This window comes from Anguilla anguilla, chromosome 9, assembly GCF_013347855.1.
Source record: "Anguilla anguilla isolate fAngAng1 chromosome 9, fAngAng1.pri, whole genome shotgun sequence".
In the NCBI taxonomy this organism is placed as follows: Eukaryota; Metazoa; Chordata; class Actinopteri; order Anguilliformes; family Anguillidae; genus Anguilla; species Anguilla anguilla.
The window spans coordinates 49,633,950-49,655,306 of record NC_049209.1 but is presented as its reverse complement, the minus strand read 5'-3'; the positions used below and the strand labels follow the sequence as shown (position 1 = coordinate 49,655,306).

The window sequence follows — 21,357 nt, the reverse complement described above, 5'->3', positions numbered from 1 at the left end:
AAACAACAGCAATGTACTGTAGCCTCTTACACACCAAACAACAGCAATGTACTGTAGCCCCTTACACACCAAACAACAGCAATGTACTGTAGCCCCTTACACACCAAACAACAGCAATGTACTGTAGCCTCTTACACACCAAACAACAGCAATGTACTGTAGCCTCTTACACACCAAACAACAGCAATGTACTGTAGCCTCTTACACACCAAACAACAGCAATGTACTGTAGCCCCTTACACACCGAACAACAGCAATGTACTGTAGCCTCTTACACACCAAACAACAGCAATGTACTGTATCCCCTCACACACCAAACAACAGCAATGTCCTGTAGCCCCTTACACACCAAACAACAGCAATGTACTGTAGCCCCTTACACACCAAACAACAGCAATGTACTGTAGCCCCTTACACACCAAACAACAGCAATGTACTGTAGCCCCTTACACACCGAACAACAGCAATGTACTGTAGCCTCTTACACACCAAACAACAGCAATGTACTGTAGCCTCTTATACACCAAACAACAGCACTTCCCCCATCTGAACAACCTGCAAGAACATACACGCATGTCTTTCTGGCCGGTATAAAGAACATCACTTTGCATATCTAATTTCATATTACAATGCAAATTTTTAAAAATGTATTATGTTTTGTATTAAATAGGATATTTTGAATGACGCCAAACTTGAAATACAATTTCTTAAAAAAAAAAAAAAATAGTAGTAATAGTAAAAGTAATAATCCTTAAAACGTTGGGCATTTTGCCCAAAACGAAGATCAGATGTTGAAAGCTACCAGACTTTGATGCAAATCATATTTTTAGCATGAACAGTACTGTAGCTCATTGACTGTATCTGCAGGTAGTAGCCTGTGCAACTGTGACCAGTCAGTACACATTTTACACACCACATTAGTATCACTGATTGCATGTATATATGTATGTATATATATACAAACAATAATCATCCTCAATTTGCCTCTTTCTCCAGATCAGGCAAATTAATCATAGAAAAGCTTTGAATTTGATGGGGTGTGTAAAAGCAGAATGTTCTCAGGCATACACAATCTCCCAGCTTATATGAGATCACTCAATTATTATAAATGTCCCAGGCACCCGCTCATTTCCAAGATATCATTACACTTTCTTAACCGGCTATTTATATGTATACAAGCTCATTATGATGCACAGTGGAACACCATTCCCTGAAAATATATTCAAGTGCTATCCCTTCTAAGAAAGAAAGAAAGAAAGAAAAAACATAGCCCACACATTTAAATGGAAATTCAAATGGTCAAATTGATGAAAACGCCATGATTTCAAGGGTGAAATGTGTAAACATACTAATCTTGGCAAGAGAATAGCGGAATGGCACTTCCTGTAAGAGTGTGTCATTAATCATTACGAGTTAGAGTGAGATAAATCTGACAAACTGCAGCAAATTATGGAGGCATAAGAAAAACGGCATTGTTACAGTTGAAATGTTTAGTAATGACACACCAGCAAACAGACCCTTTACATGGCTAATGTGTTCTGATTTAAGCAGTGTGGCGTGAGAGGCTGTGCTGTATCGGGACTATAGACACGGCCACAGGGGTGCAGTTAGCCACAACCTGAGGAGTGCTGGCAACCCCCTGTTGCCGTGACGATATTCACGATACAGCACGACCTCGAGCGCCGTATTACTTTTATAAAATGGCTAAAACATGTAGAATAATTTAATTGATAACACATTTGTTTATTTATTTTGCGATATCATTTGTAAGTAACGGAGCTACACTGCTTACAAACAGACTGTTCGATTCACTGTCACTGAATTGGATTCAAAGTCGCTGCAGAACGCTGTCTCAGCCAATCAGCATCCAGGATCAAAACAACCAGTTTTATAAATGCTAGTCTCAAACTCAATATTACTACAGCGTTACTGAATCAGATTTACCATCACTGTAGAACGCTGTCTCAGCCAATCAGCATCCAGGATCAAAGGGTCTAGCACACAGATTTTTTTTACTACAGCTTCTGAAAAGGAAACTTACAGTTTCCTGTTCTGGATTCTGATTTGTTACACCGTATGTTAGCTTGCGCTATGTTACAGGTCAGTGATGGAGTCCTTATGAATCCTCTTTGACTCTGTAGATTACATTACATTACAGGCATTTAGTAGACACTCTTTACCCTTTATACTACACTACCGCCCCAAGTTTGACCTGTACATTTCACAATGGCCCTTTTCTATCGGACGCCTCGAACCTGTATCCTACAGCAGGGCCGTTCAGCTGGTCACCTTGGTTACGAGTCCTGCTCGCCACAGCTGAACTGTCCGGCCCTTCGATCAATAATTAGCTAAATGCTAAAATTTTGGGACGGTAACACAACCTTTGTTGAGTCGGCTCTTCACTCCACCACACTGGATTTGAAATAAAATGGTGACTATGAGGTTAACGCGCAGACTGTCCACATTAACTCGAGGGGGGGGGGAGAGAATAAAAAGGGCTGTAATTTCGACATGGATCACCCAATATGAATGCAAATAGCCTCGAATTAAAGCTGACAGCCTGCACTTTAAACTTCATTCATATTCAATGTTTCATTTCAAAGCCAATGTGCCGGAGAACAGAGCCAAAACAATACATTATAGATAATATATATAATAAATATACTGTATGTGTAAAAATGTACCTATATTAGCTTTAAATTAACTAGTTCATAAGCCTAAACATATTTAGGTCTGCATCTCCACAGTATTGGTATACCGCCCAACTTAATAAAACCAAATAACAGAATTTGTTCCCATGTTTAGCCTGTATGCACAAGTAGAACCTAGCAGCCCTTGTGGAAAAAACATTCTCAAACTTCACCCCACAGAAATGTATTCCAGGAACGTGCAGCCTCACGGATACAAATCACCGTCTTCAGCCTGAATATAATGGGGTACTGCAGGTCTTTCTTTTAAAAAAGCGGTGAAACCAGCGTGGATTTCCACACGGCGCGGATTCTAATACCACACACGCGGTATCTCCCCCCCCCCCCCCCCCCCCCCCCCCCCAACCCCCCCCCCCCCCCAAATCGAACGCCATCTGCGAGCTCGTATTGAAACGCAGACCACGCGCGTCTTCAAAATCAGGGGGGCGAACAAATGAGCAGACAGGAGCCGGGCGCGAGCGGACGGGGCGAAACGACGGCCTAACGCACAGCCCGGGCCAGGACGGCATCTGCCATCCTCCGTCTGCTGGGTTTTTTTTTTTAACGTTTTTTTTTTTTTTTGAAGCGACCGAACGCAGGCGAGGCGGGCTCGCTGGAAACCGCGGGGACCAGGTGAGGGGAACGAGCCGGGGTCATTACAGTCTTGATGAAGACCCCCCCGCGGTCAGGAGCGTGCGTTAGAGACGGAGCGAGAAAAAAAAAGACAGGAATGAATCTGTATTACTGTGGGACCGGAAAAAGATGTATAATTCATGATGATTTTTTTTTTTTTTTTTTTCTTCGCATGAAACCTGGCTAGTGATTTTCCACCGTCTGAAACTGAGGCTCGCTTTCTTACACTGCGAAACGGCAGTTTTGCCCACGCCGGTGATTCATGAACCTGCTTTGTTGTTTCGGTTGTTTAATTGACAGGCATGTACAATGTGAAATTTAAAAAAAGTTAAAATTTTCAACTCATTTTCGTGGAACAAAGCCCTTCACATGGTAACTATAAAACAAGAACTCTCCAGAAAAGCAATTAGCAGTCGAATGAGGAAAAAAAAGCAACACAACAACAGACCGTTTGTTTTTTAAAAATTGAACGTAAACTACCTGAAACCGCACAGTGGCAGGAACCACGAGAGCAGAAAAAAAGAGAAAAGACTGGATTCCATCTCTTTAGATGAGTGCAAAATGAAGGGGACAAAAATGTATCACTCTCTCGCAGAAAATAAAGTAAACGCGTGTAAAAAAAGAAGAGTACTTTTCCACAGTAGAAAGCAGAGGGGGGTTACAGATAGAGAGGGAGGAGGAGGAAGAGAGGGTGGAGGAGGGGTCACAGGAAACTCCCCACTTGGAAGGGAATCGAACCCCCTGGTCGACACACGGACGTGTTTGTGCTAGTACAGGCCGAAGAGCCCGTCGACCTACGGACTGCACCACACGGTCTCCTCCCAACCTAAACTGTGCAGTCACCTTTTTGTCTCACACTTAAAGTGTTCATCAAACTCCACAACATAAAAAGCATCGGTTGTTTCATATTTATACACAGAGAGAGACATAAACAAAACATATATAATACCGCAAGATAAATATACTGGCATTTATCTTGTCTCTCTCTCTTGCTTTCTCTCACTAGCTGTCTTTCAATCTTTTACTCTCTCCTGCATAGTCATTAAAAAAGGCCCTCCCCTCCACCATCCACCCGGGCCTGATGGGGTTCGCACTCCTGAACCCTTCGCGTGCGACCCCCATCATCTCCTCCGAGGGCGACAGCGTCCCCCGCCACGGACCGTTCCCGTAACGACCGCGGTGTGGAGTCGCGCGGAAAAGCGGCCGCTCATTACGCTCCCATAAAGGGCCAATCAAAAGGGAGCGCGAGCGTGTCGCCGGGCGGTTTTAATTCCCTCTGCTCCGCCGACCTCCGTCTGTCTGAGTAACGGCCACCCCCCACATTTACCACCGCCTGCGCCCCCCCCAAGAAGGCTTCCCGCCAGCGAGACGCCCGCCCTTTACCGCCGTGCCCGTCGGTCGCCTGGGGGGGGGGGGGGGGGTGCCTTAAGGGTCATGCGCACGAGCACGTAGAGGGGGGCTCTGGGGTCAGGGGCAGGGGCAGGTCACAGACTTTGGCTCTGGCGCCCCCTCCCCATCGCCCTGAGGAGACAGCAGAGGGCCCAGTGCCAACGGTCCGATGCGTCGCCGACGGACGCAATGAAAGGCATTCCAGCGAAAATGACATCACTCGCGCTCGCGTGCGTTTCCACATACCACGGAAGACGACTGGCGACAAGCCCAATGCTCAAACTGCACTTGGAGCTGACCGGTCTCCCCCCATTATATAAGAATAACGCAAGCACACACTCTCTTCCATGGGGACATTGTCTGTACACGGACAAGGGAGGAGGACCAGCAATTTTGGCAATAATTCTTCTTTGACGAGAGCGACAGGCGTTATTCAGAAAGCAAGCGAAATGTAACACAAAGGCCACTGTTGAACCAAATGAAAAAGGCCCAAATTACAGCTGTGTTAAATCCAAGAAGGCCGAGGTCAGCCTCATAAGACATGGCCTAGCACACAAAGGAAGAGACGCATTGCAGCACTGCCTTGTAAAAAAAAAATCAGACATGAACACGAATATAAGGAGGACGGTGATCATGTCGTCTGTCTCTTCTAGCCCTCTGGTGGTAGAATGAGCTTCTCATCGTGGTCAGAGCAGCAGAGGCGTTTGGAAGTCTCCTGACGTAGACCCACCTCTTCAGACCACATCTCGGGTCCTCCGCCGCGACCATCGCTAGGTCTTTCAGCCGCCACAACACCCGATTAGGGCGCAGCTCCATCCTCTGTTTGCAGAGCCGACTGTTTCCTGTGTGTCTAACAGTTTAATGCTCATTAGAGTAGTTAAGCTGTCAGTTGAGGCTACACTTAATTCTGCCTCTCTCTCTCTGGGGACTGTACTCTTCCCCCTTGTGGGAATTACTGCACTTTGATTACTTGTGTTTGTACTGTTAGCGTGTCTGCCACACTCAGAGAACAGGACAGCAGCATTAGCCGCAGCGCCGGTGACCGAGGAGCAGAACCTGGGTAGGGGCTGGGGCTGTCACTCTTTGCCATCCCACGGGGTTAAAAGGTCAGGACGGCGCCCTCCGACGCAGCGGAGACACGGAACTTCGGGGCAGACGGACACGGCCCCGCCGACGGGGGCCAGATGTTTCGGCCCCGGTCCCGTGCCAGGCAACCGGCCCCTAAAACAGGTGGCACTCCGCGAAAAAAAAAAAAAAAAACGTCCCATCTGTTCCTCTTTCCCCCTTCGGCCATCTTTGACTTGCGGTTCGAGAGCCGGTCCGCCCGCAGTTCACCCCCGGTTGACCTGGAGGAGGAGGGGGGGAGGGGGGGGGTGGCGGTCGACAGTCGCCGTGGGGCCCCTCCCCCCGCCGTGATCTTTAATGAACCCGCGCAGAGGGAGGCTGATGGGCAGCTTGGCCCCAGGAGCACAGCCAGAAATTCATTTTGGGGGGGGGGGGTTCAACCTCAAACACACCCCCTCTTCCACCACTCACCCCCATGCCCCCTGCCCTGACTACATCTCAGTTTGGCCCACACACCTCAGTATTTTTGGAGGAGACAGTTTCACCTCCGTTCCCCCTGATGGAGGTGCTGCACTGACAGGGACGGGACTGGGGGGGGTGTTATGTGAGTCTTAATTAGGACAGGACAGCCTCTCGCAGCACTCGGCTACCCCTCCGGGGGCCGGAAGGTGCTTTCGGTGGCATTTGAAGACAGACTGGGCTTCGGGTCAGTTGGAGGCAGACAACGGGAAAAGTCGAGATGAATTTGGATGAGTTTTCTGCAGCAGCAGCGGCTATGTGACAATGTGACCCCTCTCACAATGACTTTCAGGACGTTTAACAAATGAAAAGCAAGTTAAAAGGTACTGATCAGCTTCTTTAAGACTATCTTACATCCAATTATGACAGTAATATATATATATAAGGCCATTTTGAATTATGGAAAAGAAATACATGCATGTGTTTGAACTGTTTGCATGTGTGTGTGCGTGTGCGTTTTGGTGTATGTGTATTCATCGGTGCGTGTGTGCACACACAAGTGTGGGCATGTGTATGTACATGTGTGCACGCGTGTGTAAGTTGCATGTATGAATTTGTGTGCATTTGTGTAAATTTGAAAGTATGACATATTTTAATGTGTTCAATCACCCAACCCACCAAACCATTAGCAAACAAGGTCCTTGTTTCGTCCCGTCCGTATATCACCCTAGCAACCTAATTGGGGCACATTGGAGTGGGTGAGGTGAATTAGCCTCCAAAGTAACAATCCCTTCGAGAGCTTCGGATGAGCTCTGCAGTATAAATAGTCATTGCTATTATTCTGAACAATAAACACAAAAATATATGCTTGCTACAGGTAGTTGCATCAGTGAAGCCAAGAAGCAAAATGAACCAGAGAACATTTCTCTTCCTAATAACAAAAAAAAGATCTACAGCAGAGCTGAATAATCCCACCCCAGTCGAGGGTATCGCTACTTGCAATGAGACTCGAAGGGTTATGGTGTCTAAATCTACTACTACCACCAAGATTACCTCTGCCAGATACGACTTTTTATTTGTTCTAAATCATCTATGTACTATGCAGGATGTTAACCTTGAAAACACTGTAAAATAACCACGCTCAATCTATGATGCACCGACAGTCTGTCTTCACGCTTATTTGCCGAATCCTCTGCCTGTATTTCTTCTTCGGAGATGTGTTCGGGACGTTTCTGGGCATGGCACTCTTTTCGGGGAAGGGTAGGTTGCGGCTACAGAGTCCGTGGGGTGGGATCAGGTTTTGGCAGACTGTTTGCAGCTAGCTAGCCAGCTACAGTGGAGGCGAAGAAGCACAAGTACAGGAAAGCGAAACGACAAGCTGACAGGGTACGTCCAAAAACCTTGGCATTCCTTTTCCATGATGGCAACAGCTATCGAAAAACAAAGATTTGAAAAAAAAAATGGTATAAAAATGGATATAATACATGAAAAACGGAGATGTGTGCTGGGATTGAAGACAGAGGAGACTTATTTGATTGTGAACACAGGACCACAGCAAGGCTAAAAATCCTGCATAGCATGCCTTCAAGGATTCTGTCCTGATTTCTTCCATCTATTCCCAGTAGAACTCAGGATGAATTATCAATTCCTTGTCAGCAACTCGATTCTTTCGGGGATTCAGACAGTTGCTTAAAAAGCTCTTTATAAACCTGTGATTTCTTTTTTTTTTTTTTTTTTGACAGGAATGGGAGGTGACCCCGTCTCGCCGTGCCCAGCCAGGGGTGGTGTGAGCCGGAGTCTGGGTTTTGGATGACAGTCTAATTCCCCCCCGACAGCCTTGGAATTTCACACCTAATCAACTCCAATCATAAACGTGTGAGAAAGGAGTCAAAGTCAGTCTGGGCTGGAGGGCAAGAGGCTTAAATCCCCCCCCAGGCTGCTGTTGCCCAGATGACTGGTTTTTTTCGTCGTAAAAGGAAAAAAAGTGATCAGTGAGCTGATTTACTGTCGCAATTGTGATTTTTATACTAATATTGAGATCTTTAGACATATTTATGCTGTGATTACTAGACTAACATCTGGCAGGAAGAGCAGAATGAATACTTCCTATGTACTAGTACTTGTTACACAATAACAATAATATGCACAATAAAAAATAAATAAAAGAAAAAAAGAAAATCAAGGTCGGTTTGAAATGTACATGAATTTGCGGATGAGAACAAACTCAATTAAACCGAAGAAACGGCCTCTATTACCCCCGCATCCCACAGGCCGCCAGCACTTCAAGACAAACTGTAATTTCTCATTTCAGAAATCTAATTAATTACCAGACAACAAACATCGGGCCCCGGCGATTCCATTCTCGTTTGCGCAATTAGATCGGACCTCAGCTGTTCCAGCCACCGTAAACAAACACCCCCCCCCCCCCCCCCCCCCCCCGGAGCGGAATTTAAAGTGCCGTGAGGTTCTCTTTCGAATGCACGCCGTGCCGTGCCCCGGCGAGGACGGACGCAACGCGCGGCGACGCCATGGTCATTTCCATGGCGACGGACTGGTGTAGACGCACGGCGGGTTTTAACCTCGCGGGCGGGTTGAGACGCAGGCGGTGCGGCTCGCTCCGAGAGGCAAATCGCTATGAATCATCATTTGGCTATTGTTCGGTTATTTGGCCCGAAACGCAAACGTGGCGCCGTCACGCGGGCTCTCATTCCCCTGGGACCCCCTGCGCGGGACGCCACCGCGTCCGTGGGCCTGGCACCCCGGCCAAATTTGTCACTACTAGAGCAAATCACCTCAAAACCTAAAACCAGAGCCCTACTGGTCTGCTGATTTCACCGCCTCCAAGAACACAGATCTCACTGCCCACCACGAAAACACACAAGGACAAACAGATATGAAGGGATAAATCCGTGGTGCATAAACACTTCAGCCTCTCTGCATGGACAGAGACAAGTGTCTCTTTGATGAAATGTGTGCCTAAGTGTAAAACACTGGCTATGAAAATATACAACGTAGTGGTGAAAGATGGACAATCGCAATGAAGTGATATGGAGATCCATAAACCTGAGTCACAAATTTACTGCTGTGCCTCAAAAAAACAAAAACAAACATCAGACACACAGGGGAGTACTGTAGTAGTAGTAGTAGTGGCAGTACCAGTAATAGTAACCATAGTAGTAGTAGCAGTAGTAGTGGTAGTAGTAGTAGTAGTTGCAACAGTAGTAGTTGTAGTAGTAGCATTAGTAACAGTAGTAGTAGCTGTAGCAGTAGTAGTAGTAGCAGCAGCAGTAGTAGTAGTAGTAGTAATAGTAGTAACAGTAGTAGTAGCAGTAATAGTAGCAGTACTACAAGGTCACAGTTGAGTCCCAATCCCAGACAATACTAGTTGAGTTCATTTGCACCTGTTGGGTTAAGGCCCCCAACTCTCTTGTGCATGGTGACAACCCCGATTGCAACACGCTAACTAATAGTTACAACCACAACTTTATTTTTTTCCAAAAAAATTAATTTGTCTGCAGCTTCGGTCTTTCAACGGTTGTGTGTATTTATGCGGTCTGTCGAGAGGAAGACGAGCAACCCGCAGTAAAACAGTTCTAATTCAAACGAAACCTGTCAAACTTTTCCGTCTCTCTACACAGACACTCAGGAGGCTTGATTAGGGACCTGTGAAATGAAGAGCCTATATTTAGGCTACGCTCCCCCGTTTCACGACATTACAGATTCCGATTTGCGAACGCGAAGCTCATCGAGTCATGAAAGGGTCCTGCCATGTGGCTACTCAGCTTCCAATTTATGCCTTGTTGTTCCTGTCAAGTATATAAATAGGCTATATCAGCCCTGACAGATGCATCTTGACATCCTTTCAATACAGACAGAAAATGCAACTTCTTTGTTCAACATCGAATCACTGACAAAAAAAAAAAAAACACTAACAAAAAAAAGAAAACACAATCAAATATTCCTCTCAAGTCCGAGTAACGAGCGCCTGGTTTACAGCTCCATCTTAGCTTGCATCTTCACGTGTCAGAACTCAAATGCATTTCCATGAAAAATGATCAGGATTTGTCACTGCCGTAACTGGAGACATGACAGGGAGTGGACAAACAGCCTCTTGCATTGTGCTCATGTCATTTCCATTTATTTCTGGGCTATCCGTTATATTTTCTAATCTTGTAACGAATGCTGCCACTTAAAGAAAATGAAATGCTAGGTTTTCAAGACGCATGCATCCTGGGAATATGAAGTTTGATTGAGAGCTGTCATAATGTTGCAGCGAATATTTCTCCCATAGACATCAGCTGCCTATATCCTTTATTCTTTATCGTTATAATATAATTTGCATTTTATATTGACATTGTTATACGTGCTGCTGCCTGTCTTGGCCAGGACAGTCTTGAAAAAGAAATTATTAAGCTCAATGAGGTTTTCCTGGTTAAGGGTGTATTAATAGTAATAGTAAGAGTAATAATAATACTATCCGCAGGGCGGGAGTTCTCAGACGGGGTTCCTGGGGCTGCCGAATTCGGTCCCGCTGTTTCCACTCTCATTCTCTTACCTCAAGGAGCCTTTAATCAGGCCAGACACTTGGGGATGATTTATCCTCTTATGTCAGATATAAATATGCATGCCACGGAGAATGATTATCCAATATTCATTAAAAGGCTTTCCAATCAGGCGGTTCAGACACCCAGCGCTTTCGTTTGCAGTCAGTCTTTTTTTTTTTTTATTAGTGGAGCGTAACTCTTTCGTTTGAAAGCGGTGGCTTTTTTTTTCCCAAGCGGTGAAACCGACAGGTGAGATCACAGCAGGTTGTCGGACGCCGCGAACGCGCGCACCTGCCCGCCGACGCCGAGCCTCTCCGAGGCGGAGTTCAAACGACGAGCGCAAACGACGACGGCGACGACGACGAGCCGGAACCCGCGCCGAGTACAGCAGGACCGGCCGAACGGCCACGTTGTGGAAGCACTCGAAACACATTTTCAATAAAACCCAATGAATAAAATTAGACTGACTGGAACAAAAAGCCAGCCACAGACAGAGGGCCCCGGGCACTAAGGAAAAAGAAAAGTGCATTAAGATAATCTCTTTTAACCCAGCGGAACTGCCAGATTTCTGAAAAAATAAAATAAAAAAGGCCTCCCTCACATTCGTGTGCTGGGAACAAAAGCAATTTACAGTAGATGGTTTTTTTTTTTCTGGAATGTTCTGTCTCTCTTCTACCCAGCAGCACTCTGCCAACCAGGAGGGGTCGTTCTTAGCGATTAGTTACCCAGTGTTAACAGCGCAAGGCCTGGCAGGGAAGAGGCCTGTGGGCTCCCCCAAGAATCTGCTGGGAGTTTGGAACCAGAAGTAGGTGAATCAGCTCTATATTTTTCTGTTTTTTTTTTTTTTTTGCTGTCATCTTTACAATCGAGGGGAAAATAAATGAGTTTAGGTCACATCCTGTCCAAACTCACCCGCTTAAGATTTCGGGCTGCTGCCTCTGGGAATCCTGCTCCGGGACGCTCTTTTTTGCTTTGACATGTCACACAGCGCTGTTTAGCTATTTAAGGAATGAGCAGAAAGCTCCCGAGAGCAAACTAATAGGTGATGCTCAGAAGCAACTCGTGTAGATGGATACTGTATGAGGTGGTCTTTCTGTAGCTAACACCCTGCACTGTGTGGCAGCATGACCACAGCAAACCACAAAATTGCTAGCGAATCAGGGGAGGCTGAATTTATGAGCGACCACTGTGATTGGACAATTTTTATTTCCCCCCCCCCCCACCCCCCAAAGCTCTATGGAGATCCAATCCCTTTTCAAGTCATACAACAGCACTTAAAATGGAGCCCACTGCCTCTTCGGTCTGCACTGGGCATTAAAAAGATTTATCGCATTCCAATGGTCCACACCGCGGGCTGGCGTTTCGCCCAGGAGGCGTGACTGCGCATCACGGATATCGGGATAACCTTTGACCCCGTGAGCGACCTTGGCTCGGACAAGACTAACAACGGAGCAAAACGCCCAAACGGGAAACGCCTCAGTGAAACCATATTAGCATTGACCACGACCAGGAACGTTAGCCAGCAACTGCTTCCAGCTCTGGGGAACGGGATACATGCTGAATACATGGCATTTGACTCATTTCGTTTTAAACGGAGCACAGCGTTTATCTCTTCCTGATTTATACCAGAAATGTTTTTTTTACAGTGCTAGATAGAACATCGGCATCGGCAGCAGTCAGAAGAATAATTTTTATTAGTCTGGTGAATACGTACCTGCAGTGTAAAAAAAAAAAAAAAAAATGCCATAACGCATGTTAAGCCTTTTGGTTTTAACAGCTCTTAATCTAAATACACGGCTGCAGAGGAGATTTGATGGATAACTGGAGTAAATCCCTGCCCTGGATTCTGCAGAAGTCACAACTCAAAAGTGGAGTTTCATGCACGACAACTTTTAACAACTTTTCACACACACACACAAAAAATGAGAAATTGGAAAATATCAAAGGAGGAAGCAGCCATCGTTTTTTAAACGAATCCCGTACTTTAATATAAAATATTAAACTTTTTAAAGTACGAAAGTTTTTAGGAGCAAAATAGATTTTTGAACATGCACCTAATTTTTTTCTCTTCCGGAACCAGTCTGAGCAGAAGAATGACTCCAAATAAAAGGGCGAAAATGCTTAGTTGTGAATAGCATCCACTTAGGAGAAAAAACCGCAGAGGACCTAATCTATGGGCGAACAAAAGAGAAGAGAAAAATAACCGGGCTTGATTTATGGTCATGCAAAAAGGAAATAATGAGTTCGAAATTAAACCAAGCGAGCTCAGATAGAAAAATCGAGTTCTCCACAGCCTCGGCACTATAGGACACGCAGGTTTTCACTCCAGGCGCTTGATTGAAGTTTTTGGAAAAATTTTTATTCATTAAAAACGGCATGCCACTTAGCTTAAAGAGTGTGAGGTCCACTAGTGTCTGGGAACAATGTCTGGCTGCAAGCTCTCTCATTTGGACCTTTCTCCAAACCCTTTGCGAAACACAAAGATCTGTGAATTCGGAAGTCTGCAGCTGTCCTCTCGCCATTTAATGGGAACTGAAAGGTTACTGGGTTCATACAGCAATGCTTAGGTACAAAATGGTGTCTCAGTGTACAGTATGTCCTTTGAAAAACATGCCATTACATCAACTGCTTCCAAACAAATAAAATGTCAAAAATGAAAAGCCAGAGTTTATGTGGGCTAATATACTTCATTTTTTGGGCATAAGCCAAATCCATAGGATGGCACTTACTGCCATTCTGTCTTAATTTATACTATACCTGTCTTAATTTATACTATATCAGTCTTAATTTATGCTATATCTGTGTTAATTTATACTATATCTGTCTTAATTTATGCTATATCTGTGTTAATTTATACTATATCAGTCTTAATTTATGCTATATCAGTCTTAATTTATGCTACAGTATATCAGTTGAGCCACAGATGACGTGGCTTGGGACTCAGCTCATTAACTAAACCGTTTTTTTTCGTACATGCTTTTTGTAAATCGCTCTGGGTGAAAGGCTCTGCTAAATGTTACATTAAATGTAAATGTAAAAAAAAGACTGACAGCACTCTGAATAGGAATTATGCTAGTGACTACCATACCCCCGCCCCCCCCCATCCCTGCCTGCCCACTTCCTGTCCGCTGGTTGTGTCTGGCTGAAGGGTCCCTGTGGCCTTAATTGTACCCCTGTCCCCGGTAAATTACGGCTCTCGTATCACCCGTAAATCCGGTTTTAGGAGGACCGCGGTCCGTCTCCGCGGTTACGGCTGGGTAAACTAATCCCCCCAGGAGCTGCCCGGTTCCTGGTTGGCGGGGGGCGCTGCCGCTGCTGCAGCCGCCGGCGGCGAAAAAAAAAAAAAAAGAAAACAGGACGTTCCCGCCCCCGCTTCCCGCTCTCAAAAAGGTGGCACCCCCGGTGGCGCGGGAGTAAACGGCGCCTCGGGCGCGGGACCCACCAGGGGCCCACCGGAGCGCCCGCCGCCATGACTGCCTCGTTCTTTTTAGGGTCGGCGATAATCAGACAGACTCCCCTGTCCTGCTTTTCCCTTCCTGTTCCCTCTCTGCGCCGCCGGCGGGAACAGGAAGTGGCGGCGGCGGCGGGTAGCCGGGTCGGCGCCGAGAGTGAAGGGGGGTGAGCGGAAGTCGAAATCTAGACGTCTCGAAAGGGTCTGAATCTGGGCGGAGAGACGTTTTCGACATAAGCAGACCGTATTAACCCCGATACGAGGTCAGGTTTTACCCGGATACAGCCGAGGCTACGTCCTAGCCGGCCAGAAAACTTTCACTTTTCAAACCAAATGTAGGCAAGTGTTCAGCTGGATGCCTAGACGGCGTTTCACCCACTTTTCACCACAAAAATATTCACTGGGTAGTCATCGGCGATCTGCAGTTGCATCCCTGTGAGCGCAAGCCAGAATCTAGATGTCTATAGGGATGGAAATCAAGGTTGAGATGTTTTGACAAAAACAAACACAGTTAGGTCAATCAAGCTGCAAATTTACCACAGGTTTTACCCAGATATAGCATAGGCTATGTCGTAGTTGGCTAGAAAATGTAAACCTTTTGACCAAACGAAGCTGGATTTTCACCATAAGTCAAAATGGCACATACACCATCTCTCACCCTAGATTTCCATCCCTCTAGACGTCTAGATTCCATCTGTATTTGGGCCTGTGCTCACCGGGACGCTAGGGAAGTGTAGTCATTAATGTATCAACACACACACAGCAACAACCAGTTTGGGAGACACGGTCCAAACCCAGGAATGCCTGTTGTTTGTTCCTAAGGTACCTCCCGTAGGCCTACTCAAGAAACAGCACGCTCGGGATCACGGCAAGTCTGTCACTGTTTATATTTCCAGTGCGTCATTTCCGATCATGCAGTTCTTATTTGCACGCACGCTGAAAAAAACTGTTTTCCTATCCATTTTGTTTTTTTTTAACAGTCGCTGAGGATAGAAGTTAATTTGACATCTTTTTTTGGGGTAAGCCTACCGGCTTACATGCTGAGAGGAGCCGCGAGCATAAAGATCCGTGTCCTTCTGAGCAACGCGTACAAATGAGGACACAGGCGGGGAGTCTGGCATCGGTATAAACCAGACTCCTTTTAAAAAAAATGCTGCATAGATTTTGGGCCAAGCATTTCCGCATGTATTATTTACATAACAATGCATAAATAAAATGCATTTGCAAGCGTATGCAAAGCCAGCACAAGCCACCCCTGCCCTGCTATTACTTATCCTATGCGTCATGAGTGGGAGGGATGACTCAGACCAGGAAACAGTCACAGTTTGTCTGATGCGGCTGAATAGCAATAATTTATTTTTTGCTTAATTCCCATTGATCAATTGGCCAAGTGTGTGATTATGGTGGACAGTATCTGGCCTCCGGATAGCCCCAGCACATAGTTTCGGTGGACCGGATGTCCTCACCATAGAAAGCTCTGATCCTCTTCCTCATTTACTGTACATAACATACATTACAGTACATTACCGTCATGTAGCAGACGCTCTTATCCAGAGCGACCTGCACAACGTTTCAGCATTTATACATGCTGGACACGTTAGATAAAGCAAGTTGCTCAATGGCACAACTGCAGCGTCCTACCTGGACATTGAACTTTGGGTTGCAGGCCCAGTTCCCTACCCATAATACAACACTGCCGCCCCCGACACAGACGAGGAGGAGGAAGTCCCTGACAGAGTCGAGTTCGGATACGGCAGGCTGATTTCCTGTTCTCACAGACGGGGGGGGGGGGGGGGGGCGCCATCGATCGGCACAGCTTGGGGCCCGGCCTGGCCAACGAGGTTTTTGTCACCTCGGAGACAGAAATGGCTTCTCTAATGGGCACCACTGGGTCTTTCTGCCACCCCTCCTTACCGCCATCGCCGCGGGAACCCCCGCAAAACACAAACACGAGGGCGCGCGTTTCAGTTCTCGTCTCCTGATTTCAATACCGTCATTTCAAACAGTCCACATCCATAAACTGCCATGTCTGTTAAATCACACCCCCCACAGCACAAGTACCAACAAATTTAGACTTGTTCTTCTTCTCCTTCTTCTTCTCTACAAGCTCAGACCAATGATGACACATTTATACGGGTGAAATACGTCTCGAGAAAACATAAAAGTGAATTCAATTGGCTGTTCTTTTGCAGAAGCAAAATTAGGGTTGGGCCCTGAACATGGTGCTTAAAACACTCTCTTATCACAGAATATGAATCATTGTGGGAATTGTGGGAAGGACAGGGCTGTTGTGGATAATGACACACCGCAGTTTCAAAATACCGTGTTCTTTTCTTATTACGCTGCGTGTGTATGTAAATATCTCTCTCGGCATCTCCCGAGTGTCTTGTCTGACAGGCCCATTACAAAGGTGTGCCTCTTCTAGAGAATTATATTCTCTTGCCAAACCAGAGTGTGGCTCTTTGTTTTGCGATGTCATCTTTGTTTTTTTTCGGTTTTCCACCGGCGGCTGTAATCGTGAGCGCGTCCTCTTTAGCGCATTATCTCGAAAGCAAGCGCTTTCACGACTTTATGTATTTTTTTTTGCAACAGGGAGGGGGGAAAAAATGAAATTTTTCTTCAGATATCCTGGAAGCAGCCGGGGCTCCTGGGAAGAAATCAATGACACAGTGACAGGATGATGAACACGTGTTTATGCCCCTGCTTCGAAGAAGCTTTTATCCCGCCGATTATCGACATAAATCCGGCGCCCCCGACGACGTCACGATGGCGGTAAATTCATTAGACGGCCAATAAGCAGCCGGGACGGCCCGCTCGGCACCCCGTGATCTACAGGACGTCTCCCCCCCCCCCCAATTTACCGGAGGAACGGATTTCCTATTCGCCGGTATGAAAGAAGCCATTGGGCGGTAACCGATGGCGACGGAGGGCCGCTTGACCATTATTTATGAAGTGGGGGGGGGTGAGTAAGCCGCCATTACCGCTGGCCGCCCTTTCCGATTCGAGTTCGGCCGTTCGCAACGTTGACCGCTGTGGTGGGCGGGAGACGTGAACTCAGTAACCCTGTCTTTAACGACCCATGATAGCAGAAAAGGGAGGGACTTTGTGAAATGGAGGGGGGGGGGTGGGTTCCCTGAGGGAGGGAAACTAAGGCACGGAGGGGGCGGGTCAGGATTTAAAGCCTATTTTATGTGTGTTCCTTTAGTGTGGTCACGTTACTGTAGTGCCTGAGCATTCATTAAAGATAAGAACCGCGCGGCAGCTGCAGTCCATAAACTCTCCATTTACGACGGAGAGGGTCATGGGATTGCATCGGGGGTTTGGGGGGGTTTGGGGGGGGGGGGGCGGAGTGCTGAGGGCGTCCGTCTACGTGACACAGCATACAGAGCACCAAAGGAACACTGTGACGTACCTGCAACCCACTACCTGCAGGCCAGAACAACCCACCACCTGCAGACCAGAACAACCCAAAAACTGTAGACCAGAGCAATCCACTACCTGTGGACCAGAACAACCCACCCAACCCACCACCTGCAGACCAGAACAACCCAAAAACTGTAGACCAGAGCAATCCACTACCTGTGAACCAGAACAACCCACCCAACCCACCACCTGCAGACCAGAACAACCCAAAAACTGTAGACCAGAGCAATCCACCACCTGTGGACCAGAACAACCCACCCAACCCACCACCTGTCGGCAACAACAACCCACCACCTGTGGCCCAGAACAACCCACTACTTGTAGGCCAGAACAACGGGGGGGTCACCCGAAAGATGAGGTTGTTGACTCTCATCACTGGACATCAGTGACAGAGGGACATTAAACATAGACTAAAGCATTTCAGTTTAAGTGATTCGCCGGCCCAAACAAACTGCCTTTTCATGAGATGAGGGGTGTGTGTCAAAAAAATTCAGATAACATATCATTCCCACATGAAATAAAGATGGAAATGGTTTGGGAAAGAGGGAGGGGAGGGGAGGGGAGGGGCGAGGGAGGCGGACTTAAAGGACTAGAGGTACATGGTGATTTCTAACCGGAGTAGCAGGGTAAGGTTTTTTCCCCCTCCATATTAAATGGAGAAAGCAAAGGCAAAAAATAAACCATGCAAACACACTGACCAACGGGGCGACAGGCCAGGAAAGGACACGGCACGCCACTGGCGTCCCCGAAAAAAAGGGCGTAGCCTCCGCCCCCTTTGACACGCCCGTTCCCACGGGGACCGGCTCTTACCGCGGCAGCGTTTAAAAATAGACGAGCGCGTGAACGACGCACCTGCCTGCCATCTCCCCGTCCAATTTAGAAGCCGGGAAGGTGACACTCAAACTAACGAGCGAGGTCGTCGTAAGGGGGAAAAGAAAAAAAAAGAAAAAAAAGCGCAGCGAATGACGTCATGCTTAGAGTGCATAAGTACAAAAGAATTTTAATAAAAATGGAGTACATTCTCCACTTACTTCTCCAGACACTCCCCAAGTTAAAGATTAAAAAAGTTTTCCATTTCTTACTCTGATTAGACAAACTTTTGTGAATAATAATATATATGTATATATATTTGAAAAGCCAGAAGCAAGTCGTTTGTGTATATTAGCTTTACAGCTCCGCGGTGTCAGAGCGGTCAAAGCACAGCGCAGCTTTGATTTATGGCTGTAAGCGGCGCCATGATGAGCGTACGGGTGAGCTGCATGCGGGCGTAATGTTGATGGATGGATAACCTACAAGCCTTCCCAGCGCCCGACCCACGTAAACCCGGGGGAAACGCGCACTGAGCGCGCTCACCAGCAGCAGCTGCGCGTCCCAAACAGGAAGTTAGGAGCCGGTGCGTTTAATGTGTCATAATGTATATGATGAGAGAGAGAGAGAGAGAGAGAGAGAGAGAGAGAGGGGGGCAGGAGGGGGTGGGGGGGAGAGAGAGGAGGGAGAGAGAAGGAGTGTGGGAGGGAGGGAGAGAAAGAGAGAGAGGGCGGAGAGGGAGACAGAGAGAAAGAGAGGGAGAAACAGGGTGAGAGAGGGGGAGAAAACGGGGGAGAGAGAGAGTGTGAGAGGGGAGGGGGGGAAGAGGGAGACAGAGAGAGACAGTGTGAGAGGGAGAGAGAGTGTGTGAGAGGGAAAGAGAGGGGAGAAAGAGAGAGAGTGTGTGAGAGGGAGAGAGAGAGAGAGAGAGAGAGTGTGTGTGAGAGAGAAAGAGTACATCCTGTGTCCAGTCAGTATTGTCAGTATTGGTGTGCTTCTTCATGCAGAGGGTGTTCAGTTGAGGCTAATGACTGGCCAATATCATTAAAAGCGGCTCAGTCAGTTCTACTGGGGTCCATATTCTCAGTGTGCCTGTTTGACAGGGCCGCTAAATCACTGTGTTATTAAGTGCTAAGCACAGCACTGAAAGGGATGTGGGCTGTAAAACGACTCAAAGTCAAGTGCCATAATCAATAGAGGTGGAGGAGGAGTAGGAGAAGCAGGAGGAGGAGGACAAAGCAGAAGAAGGAAAATAAAAAGAAGAGGACAAAAAGAAGAAGAGGAAAAAGAATAAGAAGATGACGACGGAGGAGGAGAAGAAGAAAAAGATAAAGAGGATGATGATGATGATTATGATGGAGGAGGAGGAGAAGAAGAAGAAAAACGAGAAGAGGAAGATGGAGGAGAAGAAGAAAAAATGGGAAAAAGAAGAGGAGGAAGAATAAGAATAGGAAGAAGAGGACGATGGAAGAGGAGAAGAAGAAGAAAAGGATGATGAGGATGATGATGATGATGATGATGGAGGAGGAGGAGGAAAAGAAGGAGAAGAAGAAGAAGTTGGAGAAGATGGATGAGCGGTCCGCACACTGATCCCTGGGAACAGCGTCCCATCACTGATCACACCGCTTACCTCTCGCTTTTTTCGTTGCCGTCCCTGGGAGAGCAGAGGAGGGCAGGGGGGAAAGGAGGGAGGGAGGGAGGGAGAGAGAGACAGGTGGTGGGTGGGAGGGAGGGAGGGAGGGAGGGAGGGTAGGAGAGAGGGAGAGACAGGTGGATGGTGGGTGGGAGGGAGAAAGAGAGAGGGAGGGTAGGAGAGAGGGAGACAGGTGGAGGGTGGGAGGGGGGGAGGGAGGGTGGGAGGGTAGGAGAGAGGGAGAGACAGGTGGAGGGTGGGAGGGGGGGTGGGAGGGAGAAAGAGAGAGGGAGGGTAGGAGAGAGGGAGACAGGTGGAGGGTGGGAGGGGGGATGGAGGGAGGCAGGGTGGGAGGTAAAAAGAGAGAGGGAGGGAGGGAGATAGGGAGGGAGAGTGGGAGACAGGTGGAGGGAGGGATGGAGGGAGGCAGGGTGGGAGGGAGAAAGAGCGAGGGAGGGAAATAGGGAGAGAGAGGGAAGGAGAGAGGGAGAAGGCATGGAGAGAGAGAGAGAGAGAAAAAGACAACAGCAGGTTAGACAGGTCTGTCTGTTATCTTGCTTATCTTTTCATTCCAAACTCAAGAGCAGTTTCCACAGGTTCGCCTCCAACAGTGGAATTTAGACTAAGGCAGCTTTAAGCAAGTCCTCTCCGTACATTTTGCGCATTACCCAGCTAGAACTGAATTCACAAGAAGCGGCTTAATCCTCAAGACGTAGTAAAATTTCGAACTTTATGAGTAACCTCACGCAATTTGTTACACGAAGGAGAGGCGTGATCTTCCGGTGTTTTTTTGATATTCATCTCACTGCAATGACATTGATCTTTTTCTCCAGGAGAAAGGGGGGGGGGGTGTCTCTTTGCCAGCCTGTTTAAAAAAGACCCTCGTTTGTGCACAAACATCGCTGCTGAATGATGGTTTGATGGTGGGGAGCGGGGGGGGTGGGGCGGGGGGGGGGGGGGATGCCGTGTGTGGAATTGACTTTTTCACGGCATCTTTTCACTTCTCCTGGCCTTGTAAGAATCATAAATCCTCACTTCCGTTATTGCCTCCTGAATCAGTATTGATTGGATATACGGGGGAAATATTTTTTTTTCTAGCGGTACGGCTATTAGCAGTGTGTGCGTGTGTGTGTGTGTGTGTGTGCGCGTGTGTGTGTGTGCGTGCGTGTGTGTGTGTGTGTGTGTGTATGTGGGGGGGTCATTCCTTTCTGATTTCACACATCCAAGCGCTAACGTCCACCAGCTACCACAGCTGTAACCGACACG

At 47.3% G+C, this 21,357-nt stretch overlaps 1 protein-coding gene across 4 annotated transcripts in view; it reads right to left on the bottom strand.

The window, feature by feature from the left end:
- Positions 1-21,357, bottom strand: part of LOC118235703 (cell adhesion molecule 2-like) — a 338,507-nt gene that overhangs the window by 75,080 nt on the left and 242,070 nt on the right. For 3 of the 4 annotated variants that reach the window (XM_035433338.1, XM_035433340.1, XM_035433342.1), the window contains exon 2: positions 20,089-20,112. The exons of the other annotated variant lie outside the window; for it this stretch is intronic. In XM_035433338.1, coding sequence (XP_035289229.1) covers positions 20,089-20,112 — 24 coding nt within the window. The remainder of the gene's footprint in view (positions 1-20,088; positions 20,113-21,357) is intronic. 4 annotated transcript variants of the gene reach the window in all.